Raw genomic sequence first — 12,973 nt, 5'->3', positions numbered from 1 at the left:
GCAAACCTTAGGGGGAAGCTCAGTTATGAGTCTCTCCAACCCCTGTATGGTCCCAGCAGCCTAACCCAGCCTGTCATAAACAGATAGCTAAGGGTTAATGTCTCTTTCACCTGAAACACCTGACCAGAGAACCAATCAGGAAACCGGATTTTTTCAACTTTGGGTGGAGGGAAGTGGGTGTCTGGGTCTTTTGTCTGTCTGCCTGTTTCCTCTGAGCTGTGGAGAAGTAGTTCTATTTTCTAGTCTTCTGTTTCTAAGTGTAAGGACAAAGAGATCAGATAGTAAGTTCTATGGTTTCTTTTCTTTGGTATTTGCATGAATATAAGTGCTGAAGTGCTTTGATTTGTGTTCTTTTTGAATAAGGCTGTTTATTCAATATTCTTTTAAGCAATTGACCCTGTGTTGTATCATCTTAATACAGAGAAAACATTTGTATTTTTTCTTTCTTTTTTTTATATAAAGTTTTCTTTTAAGACCTGTTGGAGTTTTTCTTTACTTCAGGGAAATTAAGTCTGTACTCACCAGGGAATTGGTGGGAGGAAGAAATCAAGGGGAGAGCTGGGTGTTGGATTGCTAGCCTGATTTGGCATTTCCTCGGGGTGAAGAGGAAAGTGCTTTTGTTCCAGGATTGGGAACGGAGAGGGGGAATCACTCTGCGTAGTTTCACAGAGCTTGTGTCTGGGTATCTCTCCAGGAGCATCTGGAGGGGGGAAGGGAAACAGGATTATTTCCCTTTGTTGTGAGACCCAAGGGATTTGGGTCTTGGGGTCCCCAGGGAAGGTTTTTCAGTGGGACCAGAGTGCCCCAAAACACTCTAATTTTTTGGGTGGTGGCAGCAGTACCAGGTCCAAGCTGGTAACTAAGCTTGGAGGTTTTCATGCTAACCCCCAAATTTTGGACGCTAAGGTCCAGAATCTGGGAATAAGGTTATGTCATGAGTGGCAGCGGCGGGATATAGACAGAATCCAGAAGCCAGTAGGAATATTATATTTTTCTTTTCTCTGCTAAGGGCTTTTTAGCAGAGAGAAACAGTTTGGTTTTAAAAGGGAACCAGAGAGAATTTTTTTTTTTCTGCTCTCTCTAGCAGTTTGTGGTTTGCATGTTAAGCGAGAAGACTGTTGAGGGTCTTTTGTCATGCAATAGCCCTCCCATTAGCAGGCAAGTACCAGCACTTATATGCATGCAAATAAAGTGGTTTTTCTGGTTTCCCTTCATTGAACATTAGCTAGAGAGAGAAAGGGAAAAAAGCACTGTTGCTAGGCAGACTTCAGGAGGCAACAGAGCCTGCAGTTCAACAGAGAAACACCGGAGGGCACCCCAACACAAGAAAACAGGAACCATGTCTACTAGGACAAAAATGGAGGCCGAAGACCAATTAAAAGAAGCTGAACACAGGCGACAACTGGAAATAAAACAAAAAGAGATGGAGATAAAAGAAAAGGAAGAAAGCATCAAACTGGCAGCCTTCCAAAGAGAACAGGCAGCCCAAGAGGCAGCACACAAAAGAAAACTAGAAGAAGAAGAGGTGGCCCACCGCCGAGAAATGGAAAAGCACCAAAAAGAAATGGAAAAGCACCAAAAAGAAATGGAAAAACAACAAAAAGAGAATGAAGAGAAGGAAAAACAGAGAAAACATGAACTGGAGTTGGCAAAAGCTGGGCTGCATGTGCCAGCCAACCCTAACAACCCGGCGCCAATTATGGCTCCACAGCACAGGAAATTTCCCACCTACAAGGCAGGTGATGACACCGAGGCCTTCTTGGAAAATTTTGAAAGAGCCTGTCTTGGGTACAGCATCCCCGAAGACCAGTACATGGTAGAATTAAGGCCACACCTCAGTGGACCTTTAGCAGAGGTGGCAGCTGAAATGCCCAAGCCGCAAATGAATGACTATAAACTTTTTCAAACCAAGGCCAGATACAGGATGGGGATAACCCCAGATCATGCCCGTCGGCGCTTCAGAACCCAAAAATGGAAACCAGAGGTGTCATTTCCCAAACACGCCTACTACATTGCAAAAAACTATGAGGCCTGGTTAACAGGAAACAACATTCAAACCTTGGAAGAAGTGAACCTTCTCATACAAATGGAGCAGTTCTTGGATGGTGTTCCTGAAGACATCACACGGTACATACAAGATAGAAATCCCAAAACTATCGCTGAGGCGGGGGAGATTGGAGCCAAATGGATGGAACTGGCAGAAAGCAAAAAAGCTACTGTCAAGGGAAACGATTACCCCAGGGGGCACACAGACCATAAACCCTACAACCGAGGACAGCCAAAGACCCTACATACCACCCAAGTAAAGCCACAGATACCCTACTCTTCAACCTCACCAGTCTCCAGTAACTCACCTCGGCCCAGTGACCCATCAGATGGAAGATGCTTTAAGTGTAATGAACTGGGACATATCAAGGCCAACTGTCCCAAAAACACCATGCGAGTGCAATTCATTACACCACCATCACCCCAAAGATCCCCAGGCCCAGATGCCTCTCAAATACCCTTGGAGCGAAGGGAAAATTTGAGAGTGGGCGGAAAGAAGGTTACTGCGTGGAGAGACACGGGGGCACAAGTGTCAGCTATCCACCAATCCTTCGTTGACCCCAAATTCATCAACCCAAAGGCCAAAGTTACAATTTACCCCTTCATGTCACAAGCTGTAGACTTGCCTACAGCTCAACTGCCTGTCCAGTACAAAGGCTGGTCAGGAATGTGGACTTTTGCAGTCTATGACAATTATCCTATCCCCATGCTACTGGGGGAAGACTTGGCCAACCAGGTGAGGCGGGCCAAGAGAGTGGGAATGGTTACCCGTAGCCAAACCAGGCAAGCTTCCAGACCCATTCCTGTTCCTGAACCGTCCACAGAAGCCCCGTCTGTGTTACCAGAGACCCAGACAGAGGCAGTGGACCCGGATTCCATGCCTACCACTGAAACAGCCACAGCATCTCCAGTCCCAGGCCCGGAACTGGAACAGCAACCAGCACCAGCAAGTGCAACCACATCTTCAAACTCAACGCCAGAGGGCGCCAGCAAGCCAGAACTGGCAAAAGCAAAAGACAGCCATACCCAAAAGGCTCAGCCAGAGCCTGAAATACCCTCAGGTGCACCAGCGGAGAGCGGTTCACCAGCAACGGAAACAACCCCATCACCTACATCGCTTCCAGAGGGACCAAGCCCAAGTCCACAGTCTGAGGAAGAACTGGTGACCCCAGCCTCAAGGGAACAGTTCCAGGCTGAGCAGGAAGCAGATGACAGCCTTCAGAAAGCGTGGGCGGCGGCACGGAGCACCCCACCGCCTCTCAGCTCTTCTAATCGATCCCGGTTTGTTATAGACCAAGGACTTTTATACAAGGAAATTCTTTCTGGTGGACACCGGGAAGAATGGCAGCCGCAAAAACAGTTGGTGGTTCCAACTAAGTACCGGGAGAAGCTCTTAAGCTTAGCCCATGATCATCCCAGTGGCCATGCTGGGGTGAACAGAACCAAGGATCGGTTGGGGAAGTCCTTCCACTGGGAGGGGATGGGCAAGGACGTTGCCAAGTATGTCCGGTCTTGTGAGGTATGCCAAAGAGTGGGAAAGCCTCAAGACCAGGTCAAGGCCCCTCTCCAGCCACTCCCCATAATTGAGGTCCCATTTCAGCGAGTAGCTGTGGATATTCTGGGCCCTTTCCCAAAAAAGACGCCCAGAGGAAAGCAGTACGTACTGACTTTAGTGGACTTTGCTACCCGATGGCCAGAAGCAGTAGCTCTAAGCAACACCAGGGCTAACACTGTGTGCCTGGCCCTAACAGACATCTTTGCCAGGGTAGGTTGGCCCTCTGACATCCTTACAGATTCAGGGTCTAATTTCCTGGCAGGGACCATGGAAAAACTGTGGGAAACTCATGGGGTGAATCACTTGGTTGCCACCCCGTACCACCATCAAACCAATGGCCTGGTGGAAAGGTTCAATGGAACTTTGGGGGCCATGATAAGAAAATTCATCAACGAATTCTCCAATAATTGGGACCTAGTGTTGCAGCAGTTGCTGTTTGCCTACAGGGCTGTACCACATCCCAGTTTAGGGTTTTCACCATTTGAACTTGTGTATGGTCACGAGGTTAAGGGGCCATTACAGTTGGTGAAGCAGCAATGGGAGGGGTTTACGCCTTCTCCAGGAACTAACATTCTGGACTTTGTAAGCAACCTACAAAGCACCCTCCGACACTCGTTAGCCCTTGCTAGAGAGAACCTAAAGGATGCTCAAGAAGAGCAAAAGGCCTGGTATGACAGACATGCCAGAGAACGTTCCTTCAAGGTAGGAGACCAGGTTATGGTCTTGAAGGCGCAACAGGCCCATAAGATGGAAGCATCATGGGAAGGGCCATTCACGGTCCAAGAGCGCCTGGGAGCTGTAAACTACCTCATAGCATTTCCCAATTCCTCACTAAAGCCTAAAGTGTACCATGTTAATTCTCTCAAGCCTTTCTATTCCAGAGACTTACAGGTTTGTCAGTTTACAGTCCAGGGAGATGATGCTGAGTGGCCTGACGGTGTCTACTACGACGGGAAAAAAGACGGTGGCGTGGAAGAGGTGAACCTCTCAACCACCCTGGAACGTCTGCAGCGGCAACAAATCAAGGAGCTGTGCACTAGCTTCGCCCCATTGTTCTCAGCCACCCCAGGACGGACTGAACGGGCATACCACTCCATTGATACAGGTAATGCTCACCCAATCAGAACCCCACCCTACCGGGTGTCTCCTCATGCCCAAGCTGCTATAGAACGGGAGATCCAGAACATGCTACAGATGGGTATAATCCGCCCATCTACCAGTGCATGGGCATCTCCAGTGGTTCTGGTACCCAAACCAGATGGGGAAATACGCTTTTGCGTGGACTACCGTAAGCTAAATGCTGTAACTCGTCCGGACAACTATCCAATGCCACGTACTGATGAGCTATTGGAAAAGTTGGGACGTGCCCAGTTCATCTCTACCATAGACTTAACCAAGGGGTACTGGCAAGTACCGCTAGATGAACCTGCCAAGGAGAGGTCAGCATTCGTCACCCATACGGGGGTGTATGAATTCAATGTCCTTCCTTTCGGCCTTCGAAATGCACCCGCCACCTTCCAGAGGCTGGTAGACGGTCTACTAGCTGGACTGGGAGAATTTGCAGTTGCCTACCTCGATGATGTGGCCATTTTTTCAGACTCCTGGCCCGAACACCTACTCCACCTGGAAAAGGTCTTTGAGCGCATCAGGCAGGCAGGACTAACTGTTAAGGCCAAAAAGTGTCAAATAGGCCAAAACAGAGTGACTTACCTGGGGCACCAGGTGGGTCGAGGAACCATAAACCCCCTACAGGCCAAGGTGGATGCTATCCAAAAGTGGCCTGTCCCAAGGTCAAAGAAACAGGTCCAATCCTTCTTAGGCTTGGCCGGATACTACAGGCGATTTGTACCACACTACAGCCAAATCGCTGCCCCATTGACCGACCTAACCAAAAAGACCCAGCCAAATGCCGTTAAGTGGACTAATGAGTGTCAAAAAGCCTTTACCCAGCTTAAGGCAACGCTCATGTCTGACCCTGTACTCAGGGCCCCGGATTTTGACAAACCATTCCTAGTAACCACAGATGCATCTGAGCGTGGTATAGGAGCCGTGCTCATGCAGGAAGCAACAGATCACAACTTCCATCCTGTCGTGTTTCTCAGCAAGAAACTGTCTGAGAGGGAAAGTCACTGGTCAGTCAGTGAAAAGGAATGCTATGCCATTGTGTACGCCCTGGAAAAGCTACGCCCATATGTTTGGGGACGGCGGTTCCAACTACAAACTGACCATGCTGCACTAAAGTGGCTTCATACTGCCAAGGGGAACAACAAGAAACTTCTTCGTTGGAGTTTAGCTCTCCAAGATTTTGATTTTGAAATTCAACACATCACAGAAGCTTCTAACAAAGTTGCTGATGCACTCTCCCGTGAGAGTTTCCCAGAATCCAGTAGTTAAAAAGTGTTCTTAAAATGTAAAAGTCTGTTAGTTATATACTTAGTAGTATATGTAAAGGTGCATGTGTTGTATTAATCTGTTTATTTTCAAGTTCTAGAAGGAAATTGCCGCCAGTGAGCTTCCCCACTGTCTGCAATTTGGGGGGCGTGTCATAAACAGATAGCTAAGGGTTAATGTCTCTTTCACCTGAAACACCTGACCAGAGAACCAATCAGGAAACCGGATTTTTTCAACTTTGGGTGGAGGGAAGTGGGTGTCTGGGTCTTTTGTCTGTCTGCCTGTTTCCTCTGAGCTGTGGAGAAGTAGTTCTATTTTCTAGTCTTCTGTTTCTAAGTGTAAGGACAAAGAGATCAGATAGTAAGTTCTATGGTTTCTTTTCTTTGGTATTTGCATGAATATAAGTGCTGAAGTGCTTTGATTTGTGTTCTTTTTGAATAAGGCTGTTTATTCAATATTCTTTTAAGCAATTGACCCTGTGTTGTATCATCTTAATACAGAGAAAACATTTGTATTTTTTCTTTCTTTTTTTTATATAAAGTTTTCTTTTAAGACCTGTTGGAGTTTTTCTTTACTTCAGGGAAATTAAGTCTGTACTCACCAGGGAATTGGTGGGAGGAAGAAATCAAGGGGAGAGCTGGGTGTTGGATTGCTAGCCTGATTTGGCATTTCCTCGGGGTGAAGAGGAAAGTGCTTTTGTTCCAGGATTGGGAACGGAGAGGGGGAATCACTCTGCGTAGTTTCACAGAGCTTGTGTCTGGGTATCTCTCCAGGAGCATCTGGAGGGGGGAAGGGAAACAGGATTATTTCCCTTTGTTGTGAGACCCAAGGGATTTGGGTCTTGGGGTCCCCAGGGAAGGTTTTTCAGTGGGACCAGAGTGCCCCAAAACACTCTAATTTTTTGGGTGGTGGCAGCAGTACCAGGTCCAAGCTGGTAACTAAGCTTGGAGGTTTTCATGCTAACCCCCAAATTTTGGACGCTAAGGTCCAGAATCTGGGAATAAGGTTATGTCACAGCCCTCCCCAGGGCTCTTAGGCAGTGCCTGGTGTCTGCCCCGCAGCCTGTGGGCAGCAGAGTGACTCTGAACCTGAGAATCCCGCTCGGGCTCCTGCCCTGCAGCATGTGGACGGAGCTTCTCAGTGCTGCACCCTGCGTCTCCCCGGCAGTGCCCAGCCCCCCACCCCTCCGCCTGAGCTCACCCTTCCTTGCACCCGGCGGGGTTCTTTAAAAAGCAGGTCCCCCCCCCACACTGCCTGCCTACGGAACCTCCTTTATTCCTTGTCTGCGAGCGAGCTGGGGCCAGGCACCACTTCCACCTCCACTGTGCAGCGCCATGCACCCCTTGTGCCTGGTCGCCAAAGGCTAGTGGGTCAGTACCGTTAGGAGCCCCAGGGGGAGACCGAGTGGTGTGGCCCACAGATCCCAGCACGCTGGAGGGGGCTAAGTTTCACAGACAACTGCATTCCCACCCTCCTCTCCTTCCTCTGGGCCATAATGGGCAATTCTTATCCCTGGTGGGATTTGCAGGTCAGGACCCCCCACCACCACCAAGTTAAACCACCAGCCCTGCTCGTGCGTGTTCCCCTGCGCTGCCCCAGCCCCTGCTCCTCACCTGAGCGGGATGTGCTCTTGCAGAAGGCAGAAGACGAAGAAGGAGACGGTGCCTAGGGCGAGAGTTTTCATTCCTCGGCCAAGCTGAACCCCCCTTCTCTGCGTGCGAAGAGGAGCTGCTAGGGGACGCAGGGAGCCCGAGAAGGAGAGCGCACCCCCCCTGCCTCATCACAGACATGTCCTCCCCCTCCTCCGCGGGAGTTTCCTCTCCTGCTTCCCCCACCCCCCGCCTCGCTGCGAGCGCCTGGAAGTCTCCTCCTCAGCCCAAAGCTGCCAGCCCAGGGCTCCTAGCGGGCAGCGGTCGCTCTCCGGAGCCTGGCGGAGAGGAGCCCCCCCTGCCCGGGCTGTGGAAGCAGAGCTGTAAAGGCGCAGCCCCCGGCAGCTGGGAGCGGGGTGCAGAGCAGCTGGGCTGTGCTGGGGAGGCGCTCGATCCAGCCTGCAGCTGTTTGATCCGTGGGACTCCCGCCTGGCAGCTTCCCTCTGGCGGAGCTGGAGTCCTACCGCAAGTGCCAGCGCCGCTCGCTAGCCCAGCTTGGAGAAAGCCAGGGCGGAGGAGCTGGGCGTCCTCCCGCTGCCAGCTTCCCGGGGGACGGGCGAGGCCAGTCCCGCTAGTGCCTTAAGCAGCCCTCGCTGTAGCCTAGCTCTGAAGCACTTTGGTGCCGGGGCAGGATCTCTGCCCGCTCTCCGCCCTGAGCTGTGGGCTCGGCCTCCCCCGCTCTAGCCCTCTTTCTGGGAGGGCACAATGAAAGACTGGCCCCACACCCAAGGCAGCTGATGACATCAGTCTAACCCCCCAGGGCCAACCTGTGTTGGACTAGAGCCGCTGTGCTCTCCCGCAGAGCCCCCAGGACACAGGGCTTTCACCTGCAGCCCCCTTCTCCTTCCCTTTCAGGTCCTTCTCCTCGGCTTTCCTGGCACTTTCCTGATCAGCAGCATTTTCCTTCCATCTCCCTAGTAAGGCCAGCCCCTCAGCTTGGTTTGGGCTCGGAAGGAATGACTCTCTTCTGACTACAGCACAAGCCCGGCTGTCAGAGAATCTAGGCTCAGATCCTGCTCTCAGACACACCCTATATACACCAGATCTCTGTGGGAGAATTTGGTCCTTGGGTTCTGGTCCTAACCTTTCATATGACTCTGGGCAAATCACTTCACCTCTGTGCTGCTGTTTCCTTGGCTTGCCCCTTTCTCATTGTTTAGTTATTTCATTAAATTGCCACTGGGAATACTAGAAACCACAGAAAATCCTCTCTGGCCCTGGATAAATGAAACCCAAGGTGACGCAGGGCCTGATCCAAAGCCCACTGAAGTCAATGGAAATATTCCCAGGGTCCTGACTGGGCATTGGCTCCGATCCATAATGCCTGCTAGCATCTTCCCTTTTGAATGGCACAATTTCCATCCCATGAGTCCAGATGGTCGCAGATTTCAAAAGCACATTTTTGCATCTGTATTGGCTTCTCTTTCTTAAAAAAGCCAAATCACAGATTTTGAAAGCTCTCTGCTGAGTTTCGGGGTTTTTTAATGAGGAAAAATGAGCGATAGATATAGAAAATGTAGATCTTTGTCTATAGTTTCCTGCGAGGTTTTTTTCCCATTGAAAAGGGGAGAAGTGTAGCCTGTTAGCAAGGATCACTTGACTCAGAGGCAGGCTGCTTGGGTTCTAGTCCCATTGCATCCGCTGATTTGACATCTAATCCAGCGCAAATCTCCTATAATTGTTTGCATTACAGAAATGTGAGAAGCCCCAATCCAGGTTGAAGCCCCACCATACTAGATGCTGCACAAACACTTAGGAAAAATACAGTTCCTGTCCCTGAGAGTTTACAGTCTAAATATACAGTCTATATCTAGGGGAAAGGAAGTAGTATTATCCCCATTTTACAGAGTGGGAAACTGAGGCACAAAGAGAGGCGCATGATTTGCCAAAGGCTGCACAGGAAGCCTGGGACAGAGACAAGCATTGTGCCCAGGTCTGTGGACTCCAAGTCCAATGTCTTACCAGCAAGGGCCATGTTTCCCATGTCCCTGTTTCCTCAGCAGTAAAATGGAGCTAAACCTTATCTACCTCCCAGGAAAGCGAGTGCTTTGAGGTTCTGAGTCAGCCGGTGCTGTACAGAGCTCAGCAGCATGGAAAATAATCTCATGCAAAAGGAAAATGTCAAACACACAAGCATGGAAATCAAAGGGGAACTCTAACAGCCACTGAAATGCTGTTGGGGCTTTTGGAAGTTAGGAGATAGGCTGGAGGTGCTACAAACCCGCCCCCTGCTCCAGTCAGTGTCCGTGGGACTTGGGGGAGTACTAATCAGGGCATCCAGGGTGGGTGATCTTCTTGGACAGTCAAAATGAGCTGCTCTCCACCAGTGCAGCTGCTCCCCAGTCATCCCTGACTCCTAACTTTTAGACCTTTCCGTGTAAACAGTGAAAGACACTCGTGCACAGCCCAGCGGTGCAGTTGAAGCTTGTAGCATTCTGCAGACAACAAGCACCTGGAACAGCCAGGGCCCTGCCTTTCTCCGTATACTCCCCAGACCCAGCCAGGGTGTGGAGGGCTGAACGAGCAATGTTCTGGCCCCTGGGGAAGGAGAAGGCTTGCTGCTACACAAGCACTCACAGTGGCCAGTGCTCTGGCTGGAGCTGTATTCCTTAGTAACAACATTCTCCAGGAATAGCCCCAAGCCCTGGTAGTATCCTGCTAGTGAACTGCACACTTTGGGATCCTTGCTGTACTGTTGTACTTTTGCGAAGAATGGGATCCAACCTTTCTTGGAGACAGCTTGTTTAAAAAAATTACTGGAGCAATTGCCAGCAACAGTCCCATCCCCTGCAACAACACTATTGCAAACAGACAGCATTCCAGACTATCATGGCAGGATATTTGTCATGTTCTATTAATAAGGGGAGACTCAACACACCTTGAGGATGAAAGGTGCTGATGGAGGCAGGAGGAAGAGACAGAAGAAAGCATCACACCTCAGAGTGTGCACAAAGGGGGGCAAGCAGGGGACCATCCTTCCCGTATTTGACAGGGGAACAGAACTCTGGCCCCAGGGTTGGGGGGGTGGGCACAGAATGTGCCCCTCCAAAAGCTATCAATTTTTTATTCCTGCACAGGCCCCTGTCACCCCTACAAAAAAAATCCCCATAGGGGCCAGATCCTTAGCTGGTGTAAACCAGCCTAGCACCACTGTTTTCAACAGAGTTGTGCTCATTTAAGCCAGCTCAGGAGCTGCCCTCCTTTGTTAGGCTAGACATAAAATTTGGCATCACCCCTTTTTTTAGAGTATATATCTTTGATCCAGGCAGGTAAATGTACTGAGTGCCCAGCTAACATGGTTTAAAGTGGTTGAGTGATAAAACCCCTGAAAAACAGGATTTCTGGAGGAAAGGTTGGCAGGACATTTAAACTATGCTGCTAAGTGAACCATTGCTTCACAATCAATGTGACAGTGGTAGTGTTATGGCAGGGAAGAGGCGGTTGGATTTGATCTCAATACATGGCTGCAAACAGTTCTCTAGAAACTTCCCCTTAGCCCTCAACCCTGCTCTGTGGTTCCAGGCTGCTGGAGACCTGGCCCCATGCACCTCTCAGTTTTATTTAAAAGGACGGGTGCACTTTTTATGCAAGCAGTGATTCCAGGGAGATCCTGAGGGTAGAGCCACTCTGTGCTGGCAGTGTGTTTATTTGACCTGGGGGAAATTACAGGGAGTTTAGCTGCTTTCACAGAACTGTGCAGTCCTGTTACTGAATGTGCTAACAGGGAGGGCAAGGCCTCTGCGTGTCTCTGAGGAGCAGGCTGACTCTTTCTGCTGTGTTTTGGGTTTTTCCTTGCAGGTAATTTTCTCTGTTCAAGGCGATGTCATTCTCCCTGCAAGGCTGTGGAATGGGGCTTTAGGGGCAGTGGAAAGCAGCTTTCACACTGGAACCAGGCTTCAGCACTTGGACAGCGCTCAATGCCCAACAGCATTTAAGGCAGTGCGGTCCTCAGAGGGATTTCCATGCTTGGGGGTCAGAGAAGGTATGTCTACGCTACGGGATTATTCCGATTTTACAAAAACCGGGTTTTGGAAACAGATTGTATAAAGTCGAGTGCACTCGGCCACACTAAGCACATTAATTCAGCAGTGTGCGTCCATGTACTGAGGCTAGCGTTGATTTCCGGAGAATTGCACTGTGGGTAGCTATCCCATAGCTATCCCATAGTTCCCGCAGTCACCCCCACCCATTGGAATTCTGGGTTGAGATCCCAATGTATGATGGTGCAAAAACAGTGTCGTGGGTGATTCTGAGTAAATGTCATCAGTCAATCTTCCCTCCGTGAAAGCAATGGCAGACAATCATTTTGCGCCCTAGATTGCCCTGGCAGACGCCATAGCATGGCAACCATGGAGCCTGTTCAGCCTTTTTTCACTGTCACCATATGTCTACTGGATGTTGCTAACAGACGCGGTACTGCAGCACTACACAGCAGCATCCCCTTGACTTTTGCAAGTTATCAAAGATGGTTACAAGCCATACTGTACCGTCTGCTGCTTTGCAAGTTGACAGTGATGGTTACCAGTTATACTGTACCGTCGGCTGCTGTCATGGGTGCTCCTGGCCGGCCTCATCTCCCAGGAGGGACTAAACACCTGGTGGGAGTGGATTTCTGAAGGTATCTAGATGCCTAATTCCCTCAGTGCATGGGCAAATGCTACTCTTTGTATGGATGGCATGTAGTACCTCAGTCAGGAGCTGGGCCTTGCTAGGCCAGGGGCTGAATGATTTGTGGTTGCAGATACCGCACCCTGTTTCTTCCCCCTTCCCAAACAAGGCTGGAAGCAGTTTGGCCTTACTGTAGTCAGACTCATGCTGTTTTCCACACCCACTGCAAGAAGCTCTCTTGGTCCCCTCTGTCCACCAGGCTTGCTTTTTGAAATGGGTTAGCTCTGATCACAATAGCAGCCAAACCACTTTCCAGCCCAGTTGAGGGGACGACATCCATTCCCAGCCACAGGTCATTTTTGTAGGGAGAGAGGATTTAGGTGCTAGACCTGGGTTGGAAATGCTCAGTCTGAGCGACCGGCTTCAGGACTTAGGTATCACACAGGCTGGGCCGGGTGTCCAAACAGTAGGGATTTCTCAGGCTCTTAGGAAGACTTAATTTGAAGGGGAAGAACTGACTCTTGCTAGGGTTGGATGATACCAATTTTACACTGATGTAACACCTTAGATCCAGAGGAATCCTGAAGAGCCAGCTCATTGAATAAGCGAAGGTCCAATCCTCAAATCTTTACTAAGGAAGAATTTCCACAGGCTGCAACGGATGTAGGACAGAGTAAAAGTTGGGCAAATTAAGAGATCCTTATATATCTCTTATCTAACCTTT

General features: G+C 49.9%; 1 protein-coding gene across 3 annotated transcripts in view; it reads right to left on the bottom strand.

The window, feature by feature from the left end:
- The window catches only part of GLRA4 (glycine receptor alpha 4), a 49,364-nt gene extending 40,822 nt beyond the window's left edge, over nucleotides 1–8,542 (bottom strand). For 2 of the 3 annotated variants that reach the window (XM_030576324.1, XM_030576326.1), the window contains exon 1: nucleotides 7,606–7,772. In XM_030576324.1, coding sequence (XP_030432184.1) covers nucleotides 7,606–7,676 — 71 coding nt within the window. In that variant the 5' untranslated portion in view covers nucleotides 7,677–7,772. Of the gene's footprint in view, nucleotides 1–7,605; nucleotides 7,773–8,468 lie in introns of those variants that run through there. The other variant, XM_030576325.1, reaches the window with a different exon arrangement.
- Nucleotides 8,543–12,973: the final 4,431 nt, after the last annotated feature.

Source organism: Gopherus evgoodei, chromosome 9 (genome assembly GCF_007399415.2).
Source record: "Gopherus evgoodei ecotype Sinaloan lineage chromosome 9, rGopEvg1_v1.p, whole genome shotgun sequence".
NCBI lineage: Eukaryota > Metazoa > Chordata > Testudines > Testudinidae > Gopherus > Gopherus evgoodei.
This window is presented reverse-complemented; position numbering and strand designations above follow the sequence as displayed.